Genomic DNA, 21,596 nt, shown 5'->3' with positions numbered 1-21,596 from the left:
ATCCCATCTGTATCAATGGCTACCTTAATTGTGTTTGTTTGGGTAAAATACACGACATAAATTTAACCATCTTAATCATTAAATGTACCACCCAGTGGCGTTGGGTCCATTCGGGTTGCTGTGCAGGTATCACCACCTCTGTCCACAGAGCCCTTCATTGTGCAAAACTGAGACTCTGTCCCCACGAAACACTAACTCCCATTCCCCTCTCACCAACCCTCAACAACCACTCTTCTGCTTTCTGTCTCTTGTGGTTTTATTCCAGGGTAACTCGCAGGGTGGGATTGGGAGGAGGGGTTGAGTGGGGACGGCAGTCCGGAAGCATGTACAGTCACATTCTGCACTGCTGAGGAGCCCCTGGGACTTTTTTTTTTTTTTTTTTGCGGTACGCGGGCCTCTCACTGTTGTGGCCTCTCCCGTTGCGGAGCACAGGCTCCGGACGCGCAGGCTCAGCGGCCATGGCTCACGGGCCCAGCCGCTCCGCGGCATGTGGGATCTTCCCGGACCGGGGCACGAACCCGTGTTCCCCTGCATCGGCAGGCAGACTCTCAACCACTGTGCCACCAGGGAAGCCCCTCCCTGGGACAGTTTTATAGCTCACCCAGGGTATGGGGGGGTAGGTAGGTGCTTGGAAAGGGAAAGTACATTCTTAAGATTCATGAATGGGTAACTGGTCTGTTTCGTGGGTACCAGGAATATGTCAGCGAAGGTTTTCATCATCGTTTGGGGACTAACAGAACATAGAGGCTACCAGGCCCTAGTGATTATTAAAATCTAGTAAATACTAAAACCTTTGATGACACAGAAGTGATTGACTGCACCGTGCATTCCTGGGTAGGGTCAGCAGAAGAATCGGAGGAACTGTAAGGGCCCAAGGGGGAATCGGTCACGCTAACAGCTCTGTGCTCCACCCCCCCTTTTTTTTTTTGGTCTCTCACTATTTTAACTAGTCTGGGTACCTCATATGTAAGTAGATTCATACAGTATTCGTCCTTTGTACAAGCTATATTTTTATGTCAGAAACCAAAGACCGCATGTTTCAGCAGCGAACTGAATGCCCAGGTAGAGGTTTGGGGTGGACTTGTCTCTTGATTTAATGCCCAGCTTGAGTACCAGGCCCCTCCGCTGCCGTGGAGAGGGACCAGCCACCAGGAAGGCACGGGGTGCCTGACGTCGCCCCCCGGGTGGAGGCTGGAGGGCCCGCAGTGCAGGATGGGGCTCAGTGTGCCGGTTCTTGCAGGCGTTCGGGGCGGTGGAAGCCATCTCTGACCGGCTCTGCATCCGCAGCAATGGACGTGTCAACGTGGAGGTGTCCGCCGAGGACATGCTGACCTGCTGTGGCGACGAGTGTGGGGAGGGGTGAGTCGGAGGCCCTCGAAGCCGCCCAGCAGACCTGCGGGTGGGCGCTGGCCGGGGGGCTCCCTGCGGGTGGGAGCGCCGCTCCCTCAGGCAGGATGACGCCTCTGCTGAGACACGATGGGGACCCGGGGCGTCGGAAACCAGGCCGGCCGCGCAGAGCTGGGTGTGGGCCATGGGGGCCAGACACAGGTTCTCCGCACAGGCGGCTTAGCTTCTGGGTTTTGTCGTGCTGGTTCCCTTCCTGCTTGAGGAAATGTAGTGGTCTCTGGGGCCTGTCTCCTCTGTAATTAAGGGTGGTGGGCTCCCAGATAAGCCACGTTCGTAACCAGATCCTGTCTTCTGCCAACTCTGCCCTTGCTTCTGCAACAGTGGTTCTCAGATGCGGCTGCGGATTAGCAATACCTGAGAGTTTAAAAAAAAATGCCCAGGTCTCACCCCACAGCAATGAAATGGGAATCCCTGGCATTGGTGTTCTGTAAGAGCCCCAGGGGATTCTAACGTACTGCCCTTCGAGAACCGCTGTCTAGACAGAAGACAGAGCCTGATTATGAAAGTACTTCCTGTCTGCTGGGGGCGAGTCCCTGCAACAAGTGGCTGTCGGGAGGATGAATGGGGCATTTGGGGGTCTGGGAGAACTGTCGCGCCAGTTGCCAAAGGCAGTGGTGGTGCACTGGGCTGTGGTCTGGGAGCAGCGAGAACCACTCTCACCATAAGTTTAACCAGTGGTTCTTTTCTCAGCTGTAATGGCGGCTTCCCCGCTGGAGCCTGGAACTTCTGGACGAAACAAGGCCTGGTGTCCGGGGGCCTCTATAACTCACATGTGGGTGAGTGTCTGCCCTCAGCCCCCATCTGGCCAGATAGATTTTATATGCAGGAATAATAGTGGTCTCATTTTCCCCTATAAAGTTAGAGGTTAAGGGTTGAGGGCAGGAATGCTGGGCTGAAAATCCAGGTCGAAAGACAAGGCAGCCTTGTGTATGGCAGTTAGCAACAGGAGGACAGGGTCAGTGCCGCAGACTTGAGGCTTCTGTTCCCGCGAGCCGTCGCCCCGATTCTTCACTCTGGCCTCGACGGGCCTCCTCCTGACACCCACCTTTGTCCTTGGCCCTTCAGGCTGCAGGCCCTACTCCATCCCCCCCTGCGAGCACCACGTGAACGGCTCCCGGCCCCCGTGCACGGGGGAGGGCGACACCCCCAAGTGCAGCAAGATCTGTGAGCCCGGCTACACCCCATCCTACAAAGAAGACAAGCACTTTGGTAAGCGGGGCGGGCGCCCCCAGTGCACCGGCCGGGGGAAGCCAAGGAGGGAAGACCAGGGCTTTGGGGTCTTAGGTCAGGAACACAGAATGGGGCCTATCTTACGGGAGGGAGCAGCACACTGCATTCTGCCCGTTTCCACCCTGAAGTCTGCGGAATGGTGTCTTAGAACTCCAGCCTAGGAAGGAAGAGACCAAAGGTCTCATTTCATGGGGGGAGTAGTCTGCCCTAGAATCCTTCTGGGTGCTGCCTGCCCTGTTTCCAGGGTCTCAGGCCCCGTGCGACCCTCTGTGGGAGGCGCCCTGCCTGACTTGGCCGGTCTCTTTGCAGGATGCAGTTCCTACAGCGTCTCCGGTAGCGAGAAGGAGATCATGGCGGAGATCTACAAAAACGGCCCAGTCGAGGGGGCCTTCTCTGTGTATTCGGACTTCCTGCTGTACAAGTCTGGTGGGTCTCGACCCCTGGTGGCAGCTGGAGGGGGAGGGAGGGCTGGGTTCCCGGCTGGCAGGACCTCCTGGGGGGAGGTGGGCCTCCAGGCGGAGGTGGGGCCACACGCCCCTGGCTGCTCCTTGGCTGGTGGTAGAGCTCTCCGCAGCGGAAAGGCCAGCTCACATCTCTCCTTGGGGAGCCTTTCCATCCCCGCCTCCATTGCTTCCTCATCGCATTCACGTTGGCCTTGGCAGAGTCTAAGCGTCATGCCCAGCACCCAGTGGATGAGGAAAGAGGGAGCACCTTGCTGTGGGGATTCAAACGGCCGGGGACAGGATGGTCCCCGCCTGAGAGCTTAGAAATCCCCCATTCCAGACGAACAGTCTGTGCTGAGGGCTTCTGTCTCATTTTATATGCTGCTAGATCGAAAACTCCAAAGCTCTCCAATCTTATAGAAAAAAAACCAAGGTGCCTGGCAAGAAAAATGATAAAGTTGGTAGTTCTTAACAGTCTCCACCAGTATTATATGAGAGGACGCATTTCCAGTTCGACGAAGTGATTCACCAGTGAGGCGGTAGCCTGGGGGTCCTCAGAGCACCTTAGCCAGCATCTTTCTGGGTCATCAGCACTGCCAGCCCAGCCCCTCTCCCACAGCACCTCTGCAGGGTGTGCCCCAGAGCAGCAGTGAAACTAAGCCACGGAACCCTTTCGACACATCATTACGTGAAGTCACTGTATGTAACACAGTTAACTGTTGGTATTTTTATTAGAATTTACAACTTTAGTTTTAAAGGGAACCAACAAACACATTTGATTGGCCTCCATCTTAATATTTACCTCCTATAGTGTGTTTGTTAGGCTTTCAAAATAAGTAATTCCAAAATGTTGTGGGAACCCCTGGAGCTTCTTGTGGAACGCCAGGGCCGGTCCTTTCCTCCGGCCCCGTCCGTCCTGCCCGGGGTGACCAGTGAGCTGGAGGGGTGCTGTGGCAGATGGGGCGGCTGCCCGGCCTGAGCGCTGTCTCCTTTCCCAGGGGTGTACCAGCACGTCACAGGAGAGATGATGGGAGGCCATGCCATCCGCATCCTGGGCTGGGGAGTGGAGAACGGCACCCCCTACTGGCTGGTCGGCAACTCCTGGAACACTGACTGGGGTGACAATGGTGAGCGCAGCCCCTTCCTGCTGAGAGCAGGGCCCCCTGAGCAGGGCACAGCGGGCGTCCTGTCCTGCTCCGCCAGCTGCGCAGGTGCCAGGGAGCCGGGGCTTCCACGAGGGCAGCCTCTGATCCCGGGAGGGTGTGTGCTGGGCCTGGGTCCCCATGGCACCAGGTGCAGGGGCCGGATGCGGGCTGAACGGAAGCCGGCAGAGCACCTTGTGGGCCGGCTGGTGACAGCTTTGGGGCTGGTTTGTGACTTCCGTTTCCCCGTTTTTCAGGGGTGGGTCTGGATATGTCGGCAAAAGCCAAGCACTCTCTAAAGGCGTCTTCTGCTCTCTAGGCTTCTTTAAAATCCTCAGAGGAGAGGATCACTGTGGAATCGAATCGGAAATTGTGGCTGGAATCCCATGCACTCGTCAGTACTAGAAGATGTAACTCCTGTGGGCCTGTCCGCCGGCCCTGGGGCAGTTTTTCCCTAAATACCGCCATTCAGACTGGGGATGAGATGCAGGGGTAGGAATGTCTGAGTTTTAGCCAGGGCCTGAAGGACTGGGTCAGGCCGAGCCTCATGTCTGCCATCCGCACTGTCTTCCAAGGAGACGCAGCCAAGGCCAGCCCAGCGGACGGGCTGCTGTCACGACGCAAGCACTTAGGCAAGTAAGCGTCTGCCGAAGCAGAGCGAGCCTCTGCTGTAGACCAGCTGTGTAGTGCCTGCTGCCCCCGCCTCTGCGTCACCAGGGAGCAGGACAGACCGGAAGGGTTTGTAGTTTCCCAAAGGAGTGGGAAGCAGCGCTCTCCTAGCTAGATGGATTCCCACCCAAGCAGGCAGCTTTCTGGATCCGGAATAGGTTGAGAAGAGATAGATAGATAGTGGGGGCAGCCCTTTGGAGAAAGCCACGTTCTCCCAGGGCCCCTGCGTCTGTCGAGGTCTGCAGCGCTGCTAACCCTCGCCGGTCTTGTCCTTGGCATGAGTCTTAGGTTTTCTGTTGTGTGCTCCTCGGCTGATCAGGTGGATGAGAGTCTGCTGGTTGGAAGAGCTGTACTAGTGGTACAGATTGTCTCCTTCAAACTCAGTGGTTGAGATTTCTCTTACCTGCTGCTCTCTGATAGCCCTCTGATGCCACAGTCTGGGGAGAAGCCGGCTTTTACTGTTTTGAAATCACTGCTTCACCCTGTTAATATAACAAAGAAAAGAATGACTGCCAATAAAATGCCTCTTCTTCAATGTGAAGTCTGCGTCCTGGTGGCATCTCGAAGATTGTTTGTCACTGTCTGTAGACATTTAGCTGCTGTCTCTCCTCATGGATCTGGGTGCCCTTGAACCTCTAACCAGGGATATCTTGCCTGGGTTGAGTGGAACAAAATAAATACCTAATTTTAACTTCACTGCTGCAGCCATACCTTCAAACCACAGCACCTCCTCTCTTCTTACTTTCCTGTCATTCTCACAACCCTTCTCTATAAATCTACCGCCCCACACTGCCCCAACCCTCGATGAACTCTGTGCCTGCTTAATTAAAGAGGTAAGAACTCTTACCTCTTTTTTTTATTTTACCAACTGCACACCAGCAGTGACCTGAGGGTTCCTGCAGGCGTGGTGTGCTGGTGGTGTAACCAGTCCTGCTGGAAGACCAGCTTCCCGGGTCGGGGCAGAGCCCGTGTGCAGTTATGAGCTCCTGCCTCTTGGGACGCTCGTTAAGAACTGCTGCTTTGCATCATCCTAATTACCCGTACACAACGGGAGGACCCCAGTTAGTTCTCCAGGGAACAGGAGGCTGAATCTCCACCTCTACCCGCACCCCGGCCTGTCAATACCCCAAGTCATTTCCCTTCCACAACTGGGAGTGGAACCAGCTCTTTCCAGAAGCACAGGAGGTTTAACTTCCGATGTGCCCCAGAAATTAGGATCAGAACTACCTCAGATACGCTCTTGAACACCTGGTGAACATCACTGCAGGAAAAACTGGTGAAACTCATAGTACTTACAGAATGTTTAACAAGGGTTAAAGCTACAAATTCTTCGTTGCAGTATCTGTACAATTTCAGCTAGGATACATTCATAAGCTCAGTGAAGTCCTAACATTTTCTACCCACTCCCAAACTGCGTTGAATAATTCTGTTTACTACTTCCTCCAATTACTACTTTCTCCCCTTACCCACCTCCATCCTCACCCGAATGCCAGCAGAGATACACTAAGTGAACCGAACTGGACCTCGGGGCATCTTCGTGCTTGGCCTGAGGAGTCTGTTAGAAAACAGAAAGCAATGTTTACGATTGGGATTGCCGCCACTACTTCAGGACACACTACCCCACTACCACCACCTCATTGCCTCAGTTCAGTAGGTGGGAAGTTTTTCTTGGGTGCCCCCAAACAAGATGACAGTTGGAAGTGACAGTGCCTTTTCGTTTACATGGAGAAGGGCGTATTTTTGTTCAGATTTAGAAGGGTGAGCAAAGGTAGTCCAACCTTTCCCGTTCCTTTAATAGGCATCAGAAACTGTACTTGGGAGCCTCAGGAGTGGTCCATGGACCAACAGCATTGCCATCTCCGAGGTTCTTGCAAGAAATGCACAATTTGGGGACAGACCTGAATCTGCATCTGTAGTTAACCAAGACTCCAGGTGACACGTTCACTATGGTTTGAGGAACGCCTTAGAGCAGTGGTTCCCAAGCTGGTCTCCTGACCAGCAACATTTGTGTCACCAGGGAACTTGTTAAAAACATAGGTTTAGGGGCACCTCCCCAGATCCACTGAGAAATCTAGCAATCTGGAACCTTCAAGCAGTTCACTAAAGTTTAAGAACCAGCCTTAGAGCTCTGTTTCCAAAACTAAGAATAACCTAGGGCTTCCCTGGTGGTTAAGAATCCGCCTGCCAATGCAGGGGACACAGGTTCGAGCCCTGGTCCGGGAAGATCCCACATGCCGCGGAATGGCTGGGCCCGTGCGCCACAACTGCTGAGCCTGCGCTCTACAGCCCGTGCCCTGCAACAAGAAGCCACCACAATGAGAAGCCTACACGCAGCAACGAAGACCCAATGCAGCCAAAAATAAATTAAAAAAAAAAAGAATAATCTAGAATGCCTGTTAATTAACAAATGTCTAGCCACCCCTCCTCCTCCCCCTACACCCGCGGCCACAGAGAAGGGGCTCAGTAGATAGAAGAGTGGCGCTTGCAGGTAGTTGTTTCCCAGGGCAGGGTGTGGGTGTGTGTGCAGGTCTCAGCTAGGGCTCCAGAGAAAGTTCCCCAAATGGGGTTGGGCTCTGTTAAGTTTCTTGATTTAAAGCCCTGGATTCAGATAGGTCAGATATTCCTCTGAGGAAAACTTAAAATCTCCCACTGTATGAGTCACGTAGACTATGCCAGGGATGCTGTACATTTAATTACTTACCTTAAAAGTGTGGAGTAGACGGTGGGGTTGCCAGATTAAGCAAGTAAAAATACAGGATGCCAGGGCTTCCCTGGTGGCGCAGTGGTTGAGAGTCCGCCTGCCGATGCAGGGGACACGGGTTCGTGCCCCGGTCCGGAAAGATCCCACATGCCGCAGAGCGGCTGGGTGCGTGAGCCATGGCCGCTGAGCCTGTGCATCCAGAGCCTGTACTCTGCAACGGGAGAGGCCTCAACAGTGAGAGGCCCGCGTACCGCAAAAAGGAAAAAAAAAAAAAAAATACAGGATGCCAAATCAGATTTGAATTTCAGAAGTCATTTTTTAGTATAAATATGTCCTGTGCAGTATTTGGGACATAATTATACTAAAAAACCATTTTATCCGAAATTCAAGTTTAACTGGGTATCCTGTATTATCTGGCAATTGCAGTAGAGAAAACATTTAGAAGGGAAATGTTCTTCCAAAGGAGTGGGCATGCGAGCTAAGACCTTTATAGCTTTACAGCTGGGAGGGACCTAAAAGATCATACAAACCACCAGAAGCTCAGAAAGCCCCACAGCTGAGCCAGGAGAGAAGCTTCCAACGCATCCACCTCAGACCAAGGCTCTTTCCAGCGGGTTGTCCCGTGTCCTACGTGAACTGCAGCAGAACTAATAGATTTCAACACACAAATCTTAACACCTACCTTGGAATCGCAAACCAAGTTTTGATGCTTAAATTACTCACTGCTGAGTCTGGCTTACAGCTGGGCTCTAAGTGGTAAGTGACTTTGGCTTCAATGTGGTGACTGGTTCATCCAGGACTGAGTCTCAAATGAACCAAAACAGTCCACGGTCAGGCGGCGGCCCACACGAGAACAATCAGTGTGGGTACGTTTGTCACAGTGCAAACCCAACGTTACTGCTGGAACATAGCTCCTTCAGTGACTAAGTCACACACAGCTGCAGCAAAAGAGGACTGACAATACACTACACACCAAGAGCACAGCTTCGGGAAAGTACTGTAATGCCCTGCGACAGGGATTCTCGGCCCGAGGGGCTTTTTCAAACACCCCTCTGAGCTGAGACTCTTAGGGAGTCACTGGGTGGGCACAGCCCAAACCTCGGCGATGCTGGGGGGAAGAGGGAGGTGGACCACCGTGCTGGGGGAACTGGGCTAAGTGCCACTTGGCTTTCAAGCCAATCACCCGAAAACATCTGCCTTTCTTGAGAAACAAACAGAAAAAACCCCCAAAGCTGAAAATACCGTCCGAATGCAATAAAACTTCTGAATGCAGCTAAGAGAATCAGCTAGAAGTAGAGCAGGCTGGCGGAGGTGATGCCCTTGCTCCCTTCCCGGCAGGCACAGCGCAGGGTGGGGAGGCCGGGTCCCTGCTTCCCAGTGGCAGCAGTGGCCACCGTCCCTCAACCAGTAACTCCAGCCTGGAGTTCCGTACCTGCCACGCTCACCCAGGCTTCAAGTGAACTGCCCTTGACAAATGCCGAGTAATTCAGTTCTTTATTATAAAAGTCTCAAAAACGTCAGCCTGAACTGGAAACCAACCTGCTACGATGGGACCAAAGGCGATCCTGAAACCTCAACTTTTAAATGAGGAAATAATGCTAACCCCACCCAGAAGTTACTTCCTAGCCTTCACGTGCGGAAGACAGTCTGCATCCTTAGGAAACGGGGGAATATTCCTAGAACTCTAAACATTCACATCTACTACATTCAAGTCCACTGAAGAAAACAAAAGGATGAGAAAAACAGGAACAGAACAGAAAGAAAATGCACTTCACTTTCTACTAGGATAGGTATTCAAAGGTTGCTTCAAATTAAATACATTTAATTCTAGCCCGTATTCACATTAAGCATGATCTCTCTGCAGGCCTGGATGCAGCCCTGACTGTGACCCACAGCAGTGGATGCTCAGCCCTCAGTCACCCCGCCCAGGTGGGCACAGGTGAACACAGGTGGCCAAGGCTGAAGTGTCCTTTCCCTTTAATCTTATCTTCACCACATGTCACAGTTTCTAAAGTTCTAGGCCCACAGAGTTCCTTGAGGAATTAAAGCAGGAGGGAAAAAAGGGGGGAAGCCCACATCCATCCCTGAAGAGAAGGTCAGTCCATTCCCCAGGGTGTTCTGTCTCCCGACCAAGCCCAGTCAGCGTTCTCCGGTCTGAACATAGTCCTCTGTGACCTGGGACAGGGTGCTCAGATACTGCCAGCTCAGGGCCGCCAGGAGCATGACAAACGACAGGTAAATGGGTGAGTAGTGGCTCCGAGAGATGAGCTGACAGTTGGGAAGATTCTGTGACCTGATCGTGGAGATGATCTGCCTTGTTTTAGTAGAACATGGGTCGGAGTTGGGGATTCTGTGATAAATCTGTGGAAGAAAGAGAAGAAAATAGTAAGTCCTAGGAACTTTATAAACATCTCTGTTCACTTCTTACCACAACCTGAAACAGGTAGGCATTTTACGCCCATTTTACCAATGAGAAAAACTGAGGCTCAGAGAACACAAAAGCAATAACCCCAAGTCACTCCACTAATAAGGCAGGATGTCAGCGGGGCCTGTGTGATCCCACGGGCCATCCCGGAGCAGCAGGGTGGCCCCCAAGAGCCCCACCCTCAGAACCTCGCAGAGCCAGTGACATCCACGTTGCTCGCTGAGGCTACAGCAGAGCCACACGGAGGAGGAAACACACTGCAGAGACCGGGCACGGGCACTCAGGAGAACGCGATGGACCGTGAGGTGTGCGCAGCAGGCGAGAACAAAGCAGGGCCCCCGAGAGTCACCCTGGAGGCCTCCCAGTCCCTGCACACCCTCCCCTCCGAAAGCTCCAGAATCCGCGCTGAACCCAGGCCTGCAAACACTGCTCCTGCTTAGGTCAGGCCCTCCCACCGGAGCTTCCAAATCGAGCTCCTGCCTCTGTGCTCGAACCCTAAAGCCACTCACCTGCCCCACCACGCTGTCACCAAAGAGACACACAACCCCTTCGGCGTGACAGCCTCGGGGGTTCCCTATCCCCGGCCGCGCGAGGCCTGAGCTCCTGAGCGTGCACCTGGCCCTGCCCAGGACCCCGCGCATGCCAGCAACAGTTGCCGGTGATCGTCTTCCGTGTGCGATGCTGCTGTTTCTGTTCCCTCCCCGCTCACACCATTCCCTCTGCCCCCGGGAACGCTCCTCCCACGTGCCGTCGCCGGGCTGAGTCCCACCTCCACCCAAGTCTCGGCCTAGGTAGCTGTCTTCCATGTCACGCGGCCCGAATGCCTGGGTCGGGCTGAGGGCCCCCTCGGGTATATACTCTCTCCCCGTCGCCCACGCCGGGCCACCATCTGCACGTCGCCCTAAATGGACCGAAGACCTGAAGGCACCGTGGCTTACTTGCCTTTCCATCTCCGGCCCAGCCCTGTGCCCGGCACAGAGCAGGCCCTCGATCAACGTTTCCTGCCTCAAACCAACCGACCCAGAGGTCATTAAGGTGGGAAGCGATGGGGACCTGAGCCCAGACGGAGGCAAAGTGGATGAAGAGGACAGAGCAAGCATCTATAAAATTATTATCTTCAATTTTTCCATTACACAATGGGTATGTTTTTCCCACAAACGTTCTCTTATATTCTTGCCCCCGTAACCCCAAAAAGCACAGCTACAATTTAGTATAGCGAGGAAATAAAAGAACATGCTGACAGGAACACGCCAATGACATCTAACATCTAACGCGGTACTACGAAGCACAGCTACAGAGAGAAGACCACACGGAGAGAAACTATAGTGTCTTCTCAAAACACTGTAGATAATGGAATTATACTTACAAAAATAGGAAAAACAAAAATAAATCAAAATTCCCTTACATTATCCCCCCTCGCTTTGTCCTTATTAGCCTATACATATAAATGTACAAACAGTCACATATTAATACATACATTAATGTAATATGATATACTGGTGTAGTTGATTCCTGGGTTTATTCCAGTAATGCAAGGATTCTTCAATATACGCGAATCAATCAACGTGATACACCATATTAACAAACTGAAGGAGAAAAACCATATGATCATCTCAATAGACGCACAGAAAGCTTTCGACAAAATTCAACACCCACTTATGATAAAAACCCTGCAGAAAGTAGGCATAGAGAGAACTTTCCTCAACATAATAAAGGCCATATATGACAGACCCACAGCCAACATCGTCCTCAATGGTGAAAAACTGAAAGCATTTCCAGTAAGATCAGGAACAAGACAAGGTTGCCCACTCTCACCACTCTTATTCAACACAGTTTTGGAAGTTTTAGCCACAGCAATCAGAGAAGAAGAGGAAATAAAACGAATCCAAGTCGGAAAAGAAGAAGTAAAGCTGTCACTGTTTGCACATGACATGATACTATACAGAGAGAATCCTAAAGATGCTACCAAAAAACTACTAGAGCTTATCAATGAATTTGGAAAAGTAGCAGCATAAAAAATTAATGCACAGAAATCTCTGGCATTCCTATACACTAATGATGAAAAATCTGAAGGTGAAAGCAAGGAAACACTCCCATTTACCACTGGAACAAAAAGAATAAAATATCTAGGAATAAACCTACCTAAGGAGACAAAAGACGTGTATGCAGAAAATTATGACACTGATGAAAGAAATGAAAGATGATACAAACAGATGGAGAGACATAACATGTTCTTGGATTGGAAGAATCAACATGGTGAAAATGACTCTACTACCCAAAGCAATCTACAGATTCAATGCAATCCCTATCAAACTACCACTGGCATTTTTCACAGAAGTAGAACAAAAATTTTCACAGTTTGTATGGAAAAACAACAGACCCCGAAGAGCCAAAGCAATCTTGAGATCGAAAAACGGAGCTGGAGGAATCAGGATCCCTGACTTCAGACTATACTACAAAGCTACAGTAATCAAGACAGTATGGTACTGGCACAAAAACAGAAAGATAGATCAATGGAACAGGAAAGAAAGCACACAGATAAACCCACGAACATACGGTCACCTTATCTTTGATACAGGAGGCAGGAATGTAGAGTGGAGAAAGGACCGCCTCTTCAGTAAGTGGTGCTGGGAGAACGGGACAGGTACATGTAAAAAGTTTGAGATTAGATCACTCCCTAACACCATACACAAAAATAAGCTCAAAATGGATTAAAGGCCTAAACGTAAGGCCAGAAACTATCAAACCCTCAGAGGAAAACATAGGCAGAACACTATGACATAAATCACAGCAAGAGCCTTTTTGACCCACCTCCTGGAGAAATGGAAATAAAAACAAAAATAAACAAATGAGACCTAATGAAGCTTCAAAGCTTTTGCATGAAAAAGGAAACCATGAACAAGACCAAAAGACAACCCTCAGAATGGGAGAAAATATCTGCAAGTGAAGCAACTGACAAAGGATTAATCTCCACAATTTACAAGCAGCTCATGCAGCTCAATAACACAAAAACAAACAACCCAACCCAAAAATGGGCAGAAGACCTCAATACACGTTTCTCCAAAGAAGATATACAGACTGCCAACAAACACATGAAAGAATGCTCAACATCATTAATCATTAGAGAAATGCAAATCAAAAGTACAATGAGATATCATCTCACACCGGTCAGAATGGCCATCATCAAAAAATCTAGAAATAATAAATGCTGGAGAGACTGTGGAGAGAAGGGAACCCTCTTGCACTGCTGGTGGGAATGTAAATTGATACAGCCACTGTGGAGTACAGTATGGAGGTTCCTTAAAAACCTACAAACAGAACTACCATATGACCCAGCAATGCCACTACTGGGCATATACCCTGAGAAAACCATAATTCAAAGAGTCACGTACCAAAATGTTCATTGCAGCTCTATATACAATAGCCCGGAGATGGAAACAACCTAAGTGCCCATCTTCGGATGAATGTATAAAGCAGATGTGGCACATATATACAATGGAATATTACTCAGCCATAAAAAGAAATGAAATTGAGCTATTTGTAATGAGGTGTATAGACCTAGAGTCTGTCATACAGAGTGAAGTAAGTCAGAAAGGGAAAGACAAATACCATATGCTAACACATATATATGGAATTTAAGAAAAAAAAATGTCATGAAGAACCTAGGTGTAAGACAGGAATAAAGCCACAGACCTACTAGAGAACGGACTTGAGGACATGGGGAGGGGGAAGGGTGAGATGTGATAAAGCAAGGAGAGGCATGGACATATATACACTACCAAACGTAAGGGAGGTAGCTAGTAGGAAGCAGCCGCATAGCACAGGGAGATGAGCTCGGTGCTTTGTCACCGCCTGGAGGGGTGGGATAGGGAGGGCGGGAGGGAGGGAGACGCAAGAGGGAAGAGATATGGAAACATAAGTATATGTATACCTGATTCACTTAGTTATAAAGCAGAAACTAACACACCATTGTAAAGCAATTATACCTCAATAAAGATGTTAAAAAAATAATCTCTGAAAAAAAATAGGTTATCAACAAGGACCTACTGTATAGCACAGGGAACTCTTCTCAGTATTCTGTAATAACCTATATAGGACAAGAATCTAAAAGAATGGATATATGTATTTGTATAAATGAATCACTTTTCTGTACACCTGAAGTTAACACAACATTGTAAATCAACTATAATCCAATATAAAATTTAAAAATATTTTAATTAAAAAAAAACACTTATTGCATGATGTAAAAAAAACCAAAAAACAATCCTATAGTTGTTTATAGTTTAATTATTTTATTCTTTGTCCTCCCCCACCCCGCAACTTCTATCTTAGCAGGCTTGAAAAAACTAAATCTACTTTACCCCAGAGTAGTGCTTTTATAGGAAATAACCCAATAGTTTACTTCTGTACCTGCCTCATCAGTATCAGCTGGGAATACCCTGTAATCGTGACATTTTATTAACCTCTGCTGTAAAAGCAGGAGAAAGAATACTCATGGTATTTTTCTGTGCAAATGGTGGTTAGAATAAGGGGTGTTGTAGGGGTGTGAGGGGAAAAGAAGAGAGAGTTAATGAAACAGAGTAAAAAAAAAAAAAAAGAAAAGAAAAAATTGTAGATGATGGAATTATGCTTATAAAAATAGGCAAAACAAAAATAAAGAAATCAAAATTCCCTTACATTATTCCCCCTCGCTTTGTCCTTCTTAGCCTATACATATAAATGTACAAACCGTCACATATTAATACATACATTAATGTAATATGATATACTGGTGTAGTTCCTTTTATACCTCTTGCTACACCCATATAAGCCTCTATACAAACACAAAATGTCATAGAGATGTGTTATATATTATACGTACTATATATGATTATATGATATACAAATATATATCATTCTATATTATCCATACTAAGTTATACATACACACAATTTTATTTAAATTGTATACGTATTTTAAATTTTATTTAAATTGTAAACCTATTAAATTAATAGGTTACAAACATATTGTTCTATAATTTGACTTCCTTCACTCACACGATTTTTTATGGACATTTTTTAACGCTAGCACCCACAAAATTATGTCATTCTTTTTTTAAACACAAGCTGCATAGTATGAATGTACAATTTAATCAATTCATTCCCAACGAGGCATGAGGACAAAATGCTCCAATAAGCATTGCTGCACATTTTCTGGTTATTTTTTTGTAGGTAAAGTTCTAGAAGTGCTCGGTCAGAGGGTAATGCGCACAAAATTGTGACAAGTATGAAAGCATAACCAGAACAGCCAGGACGTGGAGATTCCTGAGGCGGGTTAGGGAGAACAGAGGAGGACATGCAACAGCCTCCAGGCTACCTGGATTCCACGATTAGGTGAAAGGTAATGTCATCAGACAGCAAAAAGAAGTTAATGACCAAGGCCAGAGCTGGGGGAGCTGGAGAGCCCTTATGTGGTGAGGAAACACGAAAATCAAGAACGAACCCCAGGAAACACCAGCACCAGGAGCCAGAGGAGAAAGGAGCAGGCAGAGGGGTAAGAGGTTGAACTGGGGTCAAGTGTCACAGAAGCCAAAAAAGGAAAGGGCTTCAAGGAGAGAGACCCACAGTGGATACAGTGGGATCAGCGAAGAGTAAAGAAAGTGCTCATGAGATCTGTGCGCGGTGGGGGGGGGGGGGTGTCATCACTAAGAAACAACCTAAGGATCTCGGGTGTCTACGCACCAGATGGTAGTAGCCACTCACACCCCAGCGTGACAATCAAAAATGTCTCCACACATTGCCAAGTGTCCCCCAGGGGAGGGGGAAGCCAGACCACCTCCATTTGAGAAGCCTTACTCCAGGGCCTGGCAAGTAGAGTTCTAGGCTCTAAGAAAAAGTTCTTTTGAACCAAGTCATGGATTACACCCTCCAGAGTTGGAGATTTGACTAGAACAAGCATGTTGTTTTACAGGATGGGTTTGGGCATCTGAAATGGGATCTGCATTAGAAAATTTAGAAACAGTTGCAGCTTGATGGTTTTCCTTTGCTGAATCCCCCACAATGGTTTCTCAACTGAGGTCCCTGCCATAGTGGAAAGTACTGGACCGGGAGTCGGGAGTGTGGCCTGGGGTCCTGGATCCATTCAGTCAGATGCTGCGTCAGCAGCCACAGCCTTGGCTTCACACGCCTCAGCCGTGAGACAAGAAGCCTGGTTGGCCTCTAACTTCATCTTCCAGCTCGAAAAATAGGATTCTCCTGGGAGCTCCATCCTAAGGCCTGGCTTCCTTTATCCCCTCTGACCAGGGTACCGGGCAGCTCCCAACACTCGGCGCTCTGTGCCTATTCTTCCAAATAAAGGACACCAACCCGTCAAACACCAATGCCGTACCGTAACACTGTGAGCTGTTAAGATCATCTAATATCCAAATACGAAATGTTTAAATAGTGATATTATTAAATGAAAGCCCACCTCTTCCATGTACTGGTGTATTATAGCTTTTACAGAGGGCATGTTGGTGGCATCCATCATCAGGGTGACTGCTTGCCCTTTTCGTATCTTCACCACCCCTTTGAATACCTGTTGATTATTATAACAGGCGGCCAAAGTGGCAATGGCCATGACCTACAGATAAGGAGAGAGAGAGGAAACACTAATTCATCTCATTTCATGAAAAGAAGTGAGAAACTGCACGGTAAGCAATCATCATGAGAAGGGAAGAGAACCTTCGGCAGAAAGTGCCGAAGGGCTAAGATGCAACTAACCAAGAGAAAAGACCCATAAAGAAAGCATGTCAAGACCTCTCCCTTTCCCATGTTTCCCCTTCTCAGCAAAACACAGAATCAAGTGCCCTTTGCAGTCTTGAGTAATTCTATAGTTTAGTCACGGTATTTCCTTTTTATTTGGAAAAAACAAACACAAGCCAATGTAACATTTTCCATGCTGGGGCAATAGGTTATTAGGTCTGAACAACAGATATTCCAAAATAATATCTGGAAATATCCAAAATAATATCTATTTTGTTTTTTCTCCCCATTTTTCCTACAATGAACATAATCATTATACATTCAAAAAAAAAGTAGCATGGGGGTGGCAGGGGACAAAAGAAAGGGGGCCGTGTAGTTTCCCATGCTCAAAGGTAAATTATTTCTAGGATAGATGGAAACATAAGTCTGGCATAAAGAGTTTAGTTCCGTCAACTGGTCAGATTGGTCATTAGAACAAGACGAAACCATGCTTCCAAATCAGTTAAATCTTGTAACTTTCTTCATTTTATTTGAGTTAAAAACGGAAATAACTGGTAAAGGCATTTAAAAAGTATAAGCTCCTAGGTCCACAGGACCAGGTTCTGTTATCCCAAGATCTGGGAAAGGAGAGCCAAAATTAGGTGCTTAAATAAGACTTTTTAGTAACAGCTTCACCTGTGTTTCACCCAGCACTCCTCATAAATCTGACTCAAAGCCCTAGATTTAATTGTGAGGATAAACATCAAACTAGCTCGTTTAGAAAAAAGGGTTCTAGAAGGTTCTGGAAAGAAGCAGGCTTAACCTCAAGGCTGACCTGAGTGTGATGGCCATGGGGCAGAGGGGAGGTGTTGTGAACGTGCCTGCCCCTGGCAGAAGAAAATACACTAGAGTCATTTTTTTGAGGAACCACATTCCGGAATACGCAGACCAAAACAGTACACGCATTCCAGGCATGCCCTTCCCAGCACACCACCCCGACCCCTCGGCCTCCCTGATCCACACCTGTGGAATAGCACAGAAGTTGAATATGCTCTGGTTTCTGAGTCGTGAAAGGTAAGTGATGACGTCAGGGATGTGGTGCAGCGTGCTAGCTATGAGCTCATTCAGGCACTGCACGGCCAAGTCCATGTTCTCTGGCTTGGCAAAGTCACCCAGCTTGTTCACATACTTGCTCCAAGCCTAGGCAGATAAGATCGAAAGACGAGTCAGCACATGCACAGGGGAACAGTGTACAAGTCACATGAAAGGATCTTTGTGTATAAGAACTATGATATACAAAGCCTTTCTTAGCTGCTGCCTCATCTTTCACCAAGACCAAGTCCGTTTTAACCTCTATGCAATGTCTATTATGACTACAATCAAGATCTAGTCATAATCAAGAGTCAGTTAAGTATTTGGGAAAGTGTCCCTTTGGGACAATTAGTGCAGCATGTACTAAGCAATACTTTGATGACCTCAGGCCAAAGAGGCCTCCTGTTATGTGCAAGGCATGGGTCTGTTCCTGTAAAGATAACCAGCTTTAACAAAATCAGCTACAACAGCACTACAAGCTGAACACTAAACATTCTCAAGATGGCCAAGGCGTCAAAATAATTAATGATTAACATTACATTCCCAGTTCTGATAAGAACACTGCTGAACAAGCGTATCTGGGGAAATGAGCTGAGTCTCTACTGTAAGAACATTACCTCCTTGACCTTAGTGACCTGAAAATGAAATAACAGCCTCAACTCCAACAACAGAATTGGTTTGATGATCTTTAATAGTATTTAGAGGATTCTCTGAAGCTAGCAAATAACTTACTTTTATCCTTGGGTATTCTTAAGCTTCCTAAAGAATAACGCTTATTGTAACTTTATACACTCCCCAAAATAAATGACTAGGCCTAAAAGGACTCAGAGATTCTATGGTAAGTCATGTTTGCTATCCATTCTTAATTTGCACCTAAACCCACTCAGATTGCTGGTACTAGACTGTCCTGCAGAACCTGGAGAAAAACGCTAATGGGCGCCTACATATCCATCCACCAGCTTCAACAGTTACTGACACTTGGCCAATCTTGTTCCAGCTATATGGCCCCAGCCCCCAAATTATTCTAAATTAAAGCCCTAAGATATCATTTTATCCACAAATACTTCATTATGAATATCTAAAAGACTAGGAACCTTTCTTGTACATATATCTTATCACAACTAAAAGTTAACGATAAATATTTAATACAAATTATCCAATTAGCAGTTGTATTATCCCACTAATTTTTTTTCCACTTGGTTTCTTCCAGTAAGTACCTAAACAAGATTCATATGTTGCATCTGGTTGATGTCACATAGGTCTCGCTGCTCAGTTTTTATTTCACCCCTCAAGGTGGGCCCAATCCTGGAAGAGAATCCTGACTGGTCTGTGTCCACATCCAGTTCAAGGGGGCCAATGCACTCCAGCTCCTCCAGGCTCCCCCTTGGCCCCCGTGGACTCACCCACAGCCAGAGAAGGAACACCCATTCCTGTTTCACCTGCTCTTCTCAAATGGGTCCATCCCACTGTCCACTCCCGCTCTCGGGTCTGAGACACCTGTAGCACCTTGGCTTTGTCCTGCACAGGTTTTGCAGGTTTTGTTTTTGGAGCTGCTGTTTTGTCTGCACCCATCTGTGTTTTGGAGTTCCTGGGGGTGCTTTGTCACTTGTGCTTCTGGACATGCTATCCATTGTTTTGGATACATCTGTTTCAGTTTTTTGGTTGAGTTTTTGTCACTTTTTTTTTTTGGGGGGGTGAGACTCTGGGAAAATCCAAACACTATGATGCTACCATCATCACAGTTTTGCAAAATCCAAAATTCCAGCTAATAAATGCAGAAAGGATGACAGAATTAAGATAGCACCATTTAGCATCTCCATTGATAATGGATCTAGGCAGTGACCACCAAGGAGGAGAAAAAGAACCCATAACGTATACGGAAAAGAATTAGATTTTCAACAGCCAGTCCTAAAGAGGGAGAACATGGAGTAACACGTTTAAGAAACTCGAAAATGTGAGATAAAAACTTTACATCCAGAAAAAGTGACCTTGAAGTATAAAGGACAAACTATTACCAACATGTATAAACATAGGGAAGTATCGTTCTTTTTTTTCTTCAAAATTCATAAATATTAATGGACTTCCCTGGTGGTGCAGTGGTTAAGAATCCACCTGCCAATGCAGGGGACATGGGTTCAAGCCCTGGTCCGAGAAGATCCCACATGCCACGGAGCAACTAAGCCCGTGCGCCACAACTACTGAGCCTGCGCTCTAGACCCCGTGAGCCACAACTTTCTCTAGTTGCAATGAGTAGAGGCTACTCTTCATTATGGTGTGTGGGCTTCTCATTGCGGTGGCTTCTCTTGTTGTGGAGCACAGGCTTTAGGCACACAGGCTTCAGTAGTTGTGGCACGTGGGCTCTAGAGCACAGGCTCAGTAGTTGTGGTGCACGGGCTTAGTTGCCCCGCGGCATGTGGGATCTTCCCGGACCAGGGCTCAAACCCGTGTCTCCTGCGTTGGCAGGTGGATTCTTAACCACTGTGTCACCAGGGAAGTCCAGTCTTAATGGCTATCTGATCTGACAATTTAGATATAAATACAATATAAAAATAGGGAATTAGCTAGCATATGCGAAAACATATTTTCAACTGTGCTCAGTAGTCACACTTGGTAGCAGTAGCACTAGAGTCACTATTCAGAGACTGCGGTAATGTGTAATTACATCTGTAATGTGGGAAAAAAGCAAGTGAGTCATTATGGGATATACTAATTCTATCATCTCCTATTTTCCTTGAGAAATACGACTGTGGATGAGGAAGAGGTAGAGATGTAATACAGAAGAGACTAGGTAACAGTCCTGAGTTTGAATTGGAAATATCAATATAAACTACAAGGTAAAAATTTTAGATTTAAAACTAAATATACACGACGACTACTCCAAGAGCAATGACCACCCCGAGTGCCCAAGTGTGGTCTGGAGGCCCCATTTCCCATTAACAGAAAGCTTAGGCTTCCTGAAGAGCTGGGTGAGTCCAAATCCCAGTCAAAAAATGTACAAAATGAGCTTGGAACATCTTGACATACCACCAAATGGCACGGCAGCTATCAAAGACTATTAGGGTCCCATCAAGGGGACTGAGGAGCCACTTGAACCTCTTTCTACAATACAACTCTTAGTGGATGGAGCTAGAATTTTCTAAGAGAAACGATATCATGAGTTCATACCGGTATTTCCAATCCAGTTTAGGATCACTGGAGTTTTTGCTTAACTTCAGTGTTTTCTATCTTTGCAACTTTTATTTTAGACTGAAAATCTTGCTTCCTAATGATACGAACAAAATTACCTATTTTCTTTAAGCTGTAAAGTTTCTATAATAGTTTCAATATTATTATTCACAATATAATTACTGAAAACTTTATTCCTTTCTGGTTTATCCTTCCTTTGGAACTACACATACTGTTACGCACCTTGCTTTTTTCACTTAGTAATATAACCTGGAGCTCACTCCACAGGAGGATCGCTCTTTTGGTGCTCCACTGCGTGGATAGACCATAGTTCATTCCCTCCGTCCCGTACGGACGGACATCTGAGTTGTTTATAAACGTAACTATTACAAACAGTGGCTGCGGTCAGTAACCTCCCACAGCCGTCACTGGCCAAGCTTGCGCTCACCACCCGCACGGGAGCACCCATTTCCCCAGCATGGCTTACGGCTTACCAAACTTCCGACACTTTGCCAATCTGATGCAGGAAATAGTATCTCACGACTGTTTTTTGTGGTCGTTAAGCTGCTTGAACTGACGTTTACTAAGCACTCTGCGCTAGAAGTTTTTCTCATTTTATT

At 47.5% G+C, this 21,596-nt stretch overlaps 2 protein-coding genes and 1 long non-coding RNA gene across 8 annotated transcripts in view; 1 reads left to right on the top strand and 2 right to left on the bottom strand.

Annotated features, from left to right (window-relative positions):
* CTSB (cathepsin B) overlaps positions 1 to 5,432 on the top strand; it is a 53,367-nt gene extending 47,935 nt beyond the window's left edge. For all 3 annotated transcript variants that reach the window (XM_060301331.1, XM_030879195.2, XM_060301330.2), the window contains 6 exons: positions 1,241 to 1,359; positions 2,098 to 2,183; positions 2,473 to 2,616; positions 2,947 to 3,063; positions 4,079 to 4,207; positions 4,542 to 5,432. In XM_060301331.1, coding sequence (XP_060157314.1) covers positions 1,241 to 1,359; positions 2,098 to 2,183; positions 2,473 to 2,616; positions 2,947 to 3,063; positions 4,079 to 4,207; positions 4,542 to 4,627 — 681 coding nt within the window. In that variant the 3' untranslated portion in view covers positions 4,628 to 5,432. The remainder of the gene's footprint in view (positions 1 to 1,240; positions 1,360 to 2,097; positions 2,184 to 2,472; positions 2,617 to 2,946; positions 3,064 to 4,078; positions 4,208 to 4,541) is intronic.
* On the bottom strand, positions 909 to 7,582 carry LOC132597512 (uncharacterized). Its single transcript, XR_009564431.1, has 2 exons — positions 6,362 to 7,582; positions 909 to 5,373 (listed from the first exon to the last, which is right to left on the bottom strand). It is a non-coding gene; the product is annotated as an uncharacterized lncRNA (long non-coding RNA).
* Positions 7,583 to 9,067: 1,485 nt separating this feature from the next.
* FDFT1 (farnesyl-diphosphate farnesyltransferase 1) overlaps positions 9,068 to 21,596 on the bottom strand; it is a 34,872-nt gene continuing 22,343 nt past the window's right edge. For all 4 annotated transcript variants that reach the window (XM_030879192.3, XM_060301329.1, XM_030879191.3 and 1 more), the window contains 3 exons: positions 17,743 to 17,919; positions 16,466 to 16,618; positions 9,068 to 9,953 (listed from right to left, as the gene is read on the bottom strand). In XM_030879192.3, coding sequence (XP_030735052.1) covers positions 9,732 to 9,953; positions 16,466 to 16,618; positions 17,743 to 17,919 — 552 coding nt within the window. In that variant the 3' untranslated portion in view covers positions 9,068 to 9,731. The remainder of the gene's footprint in view (positions 9,954 to 16,465; positions 16,619 to 17,742; positions 17,920 to 21,596) is intronic.

This window comes from Globicephala melas, chromosome 6 (genome assembly GCF_963455315.2).
Source record: "Globicephala melas chromosome 6, mGloMel1.2, whole genome shotgun sequence".
In the NCBI taxonomy this organism is placed as follows: Eukaryota; Metazoa; Chordata; class Mammalia; order Artiodactyla; family Delphinidae; genus Globicephala; species Globicephala melas.
This window is presented reverse-complemented; position numbering and strand designations above follow the sequence as displayed.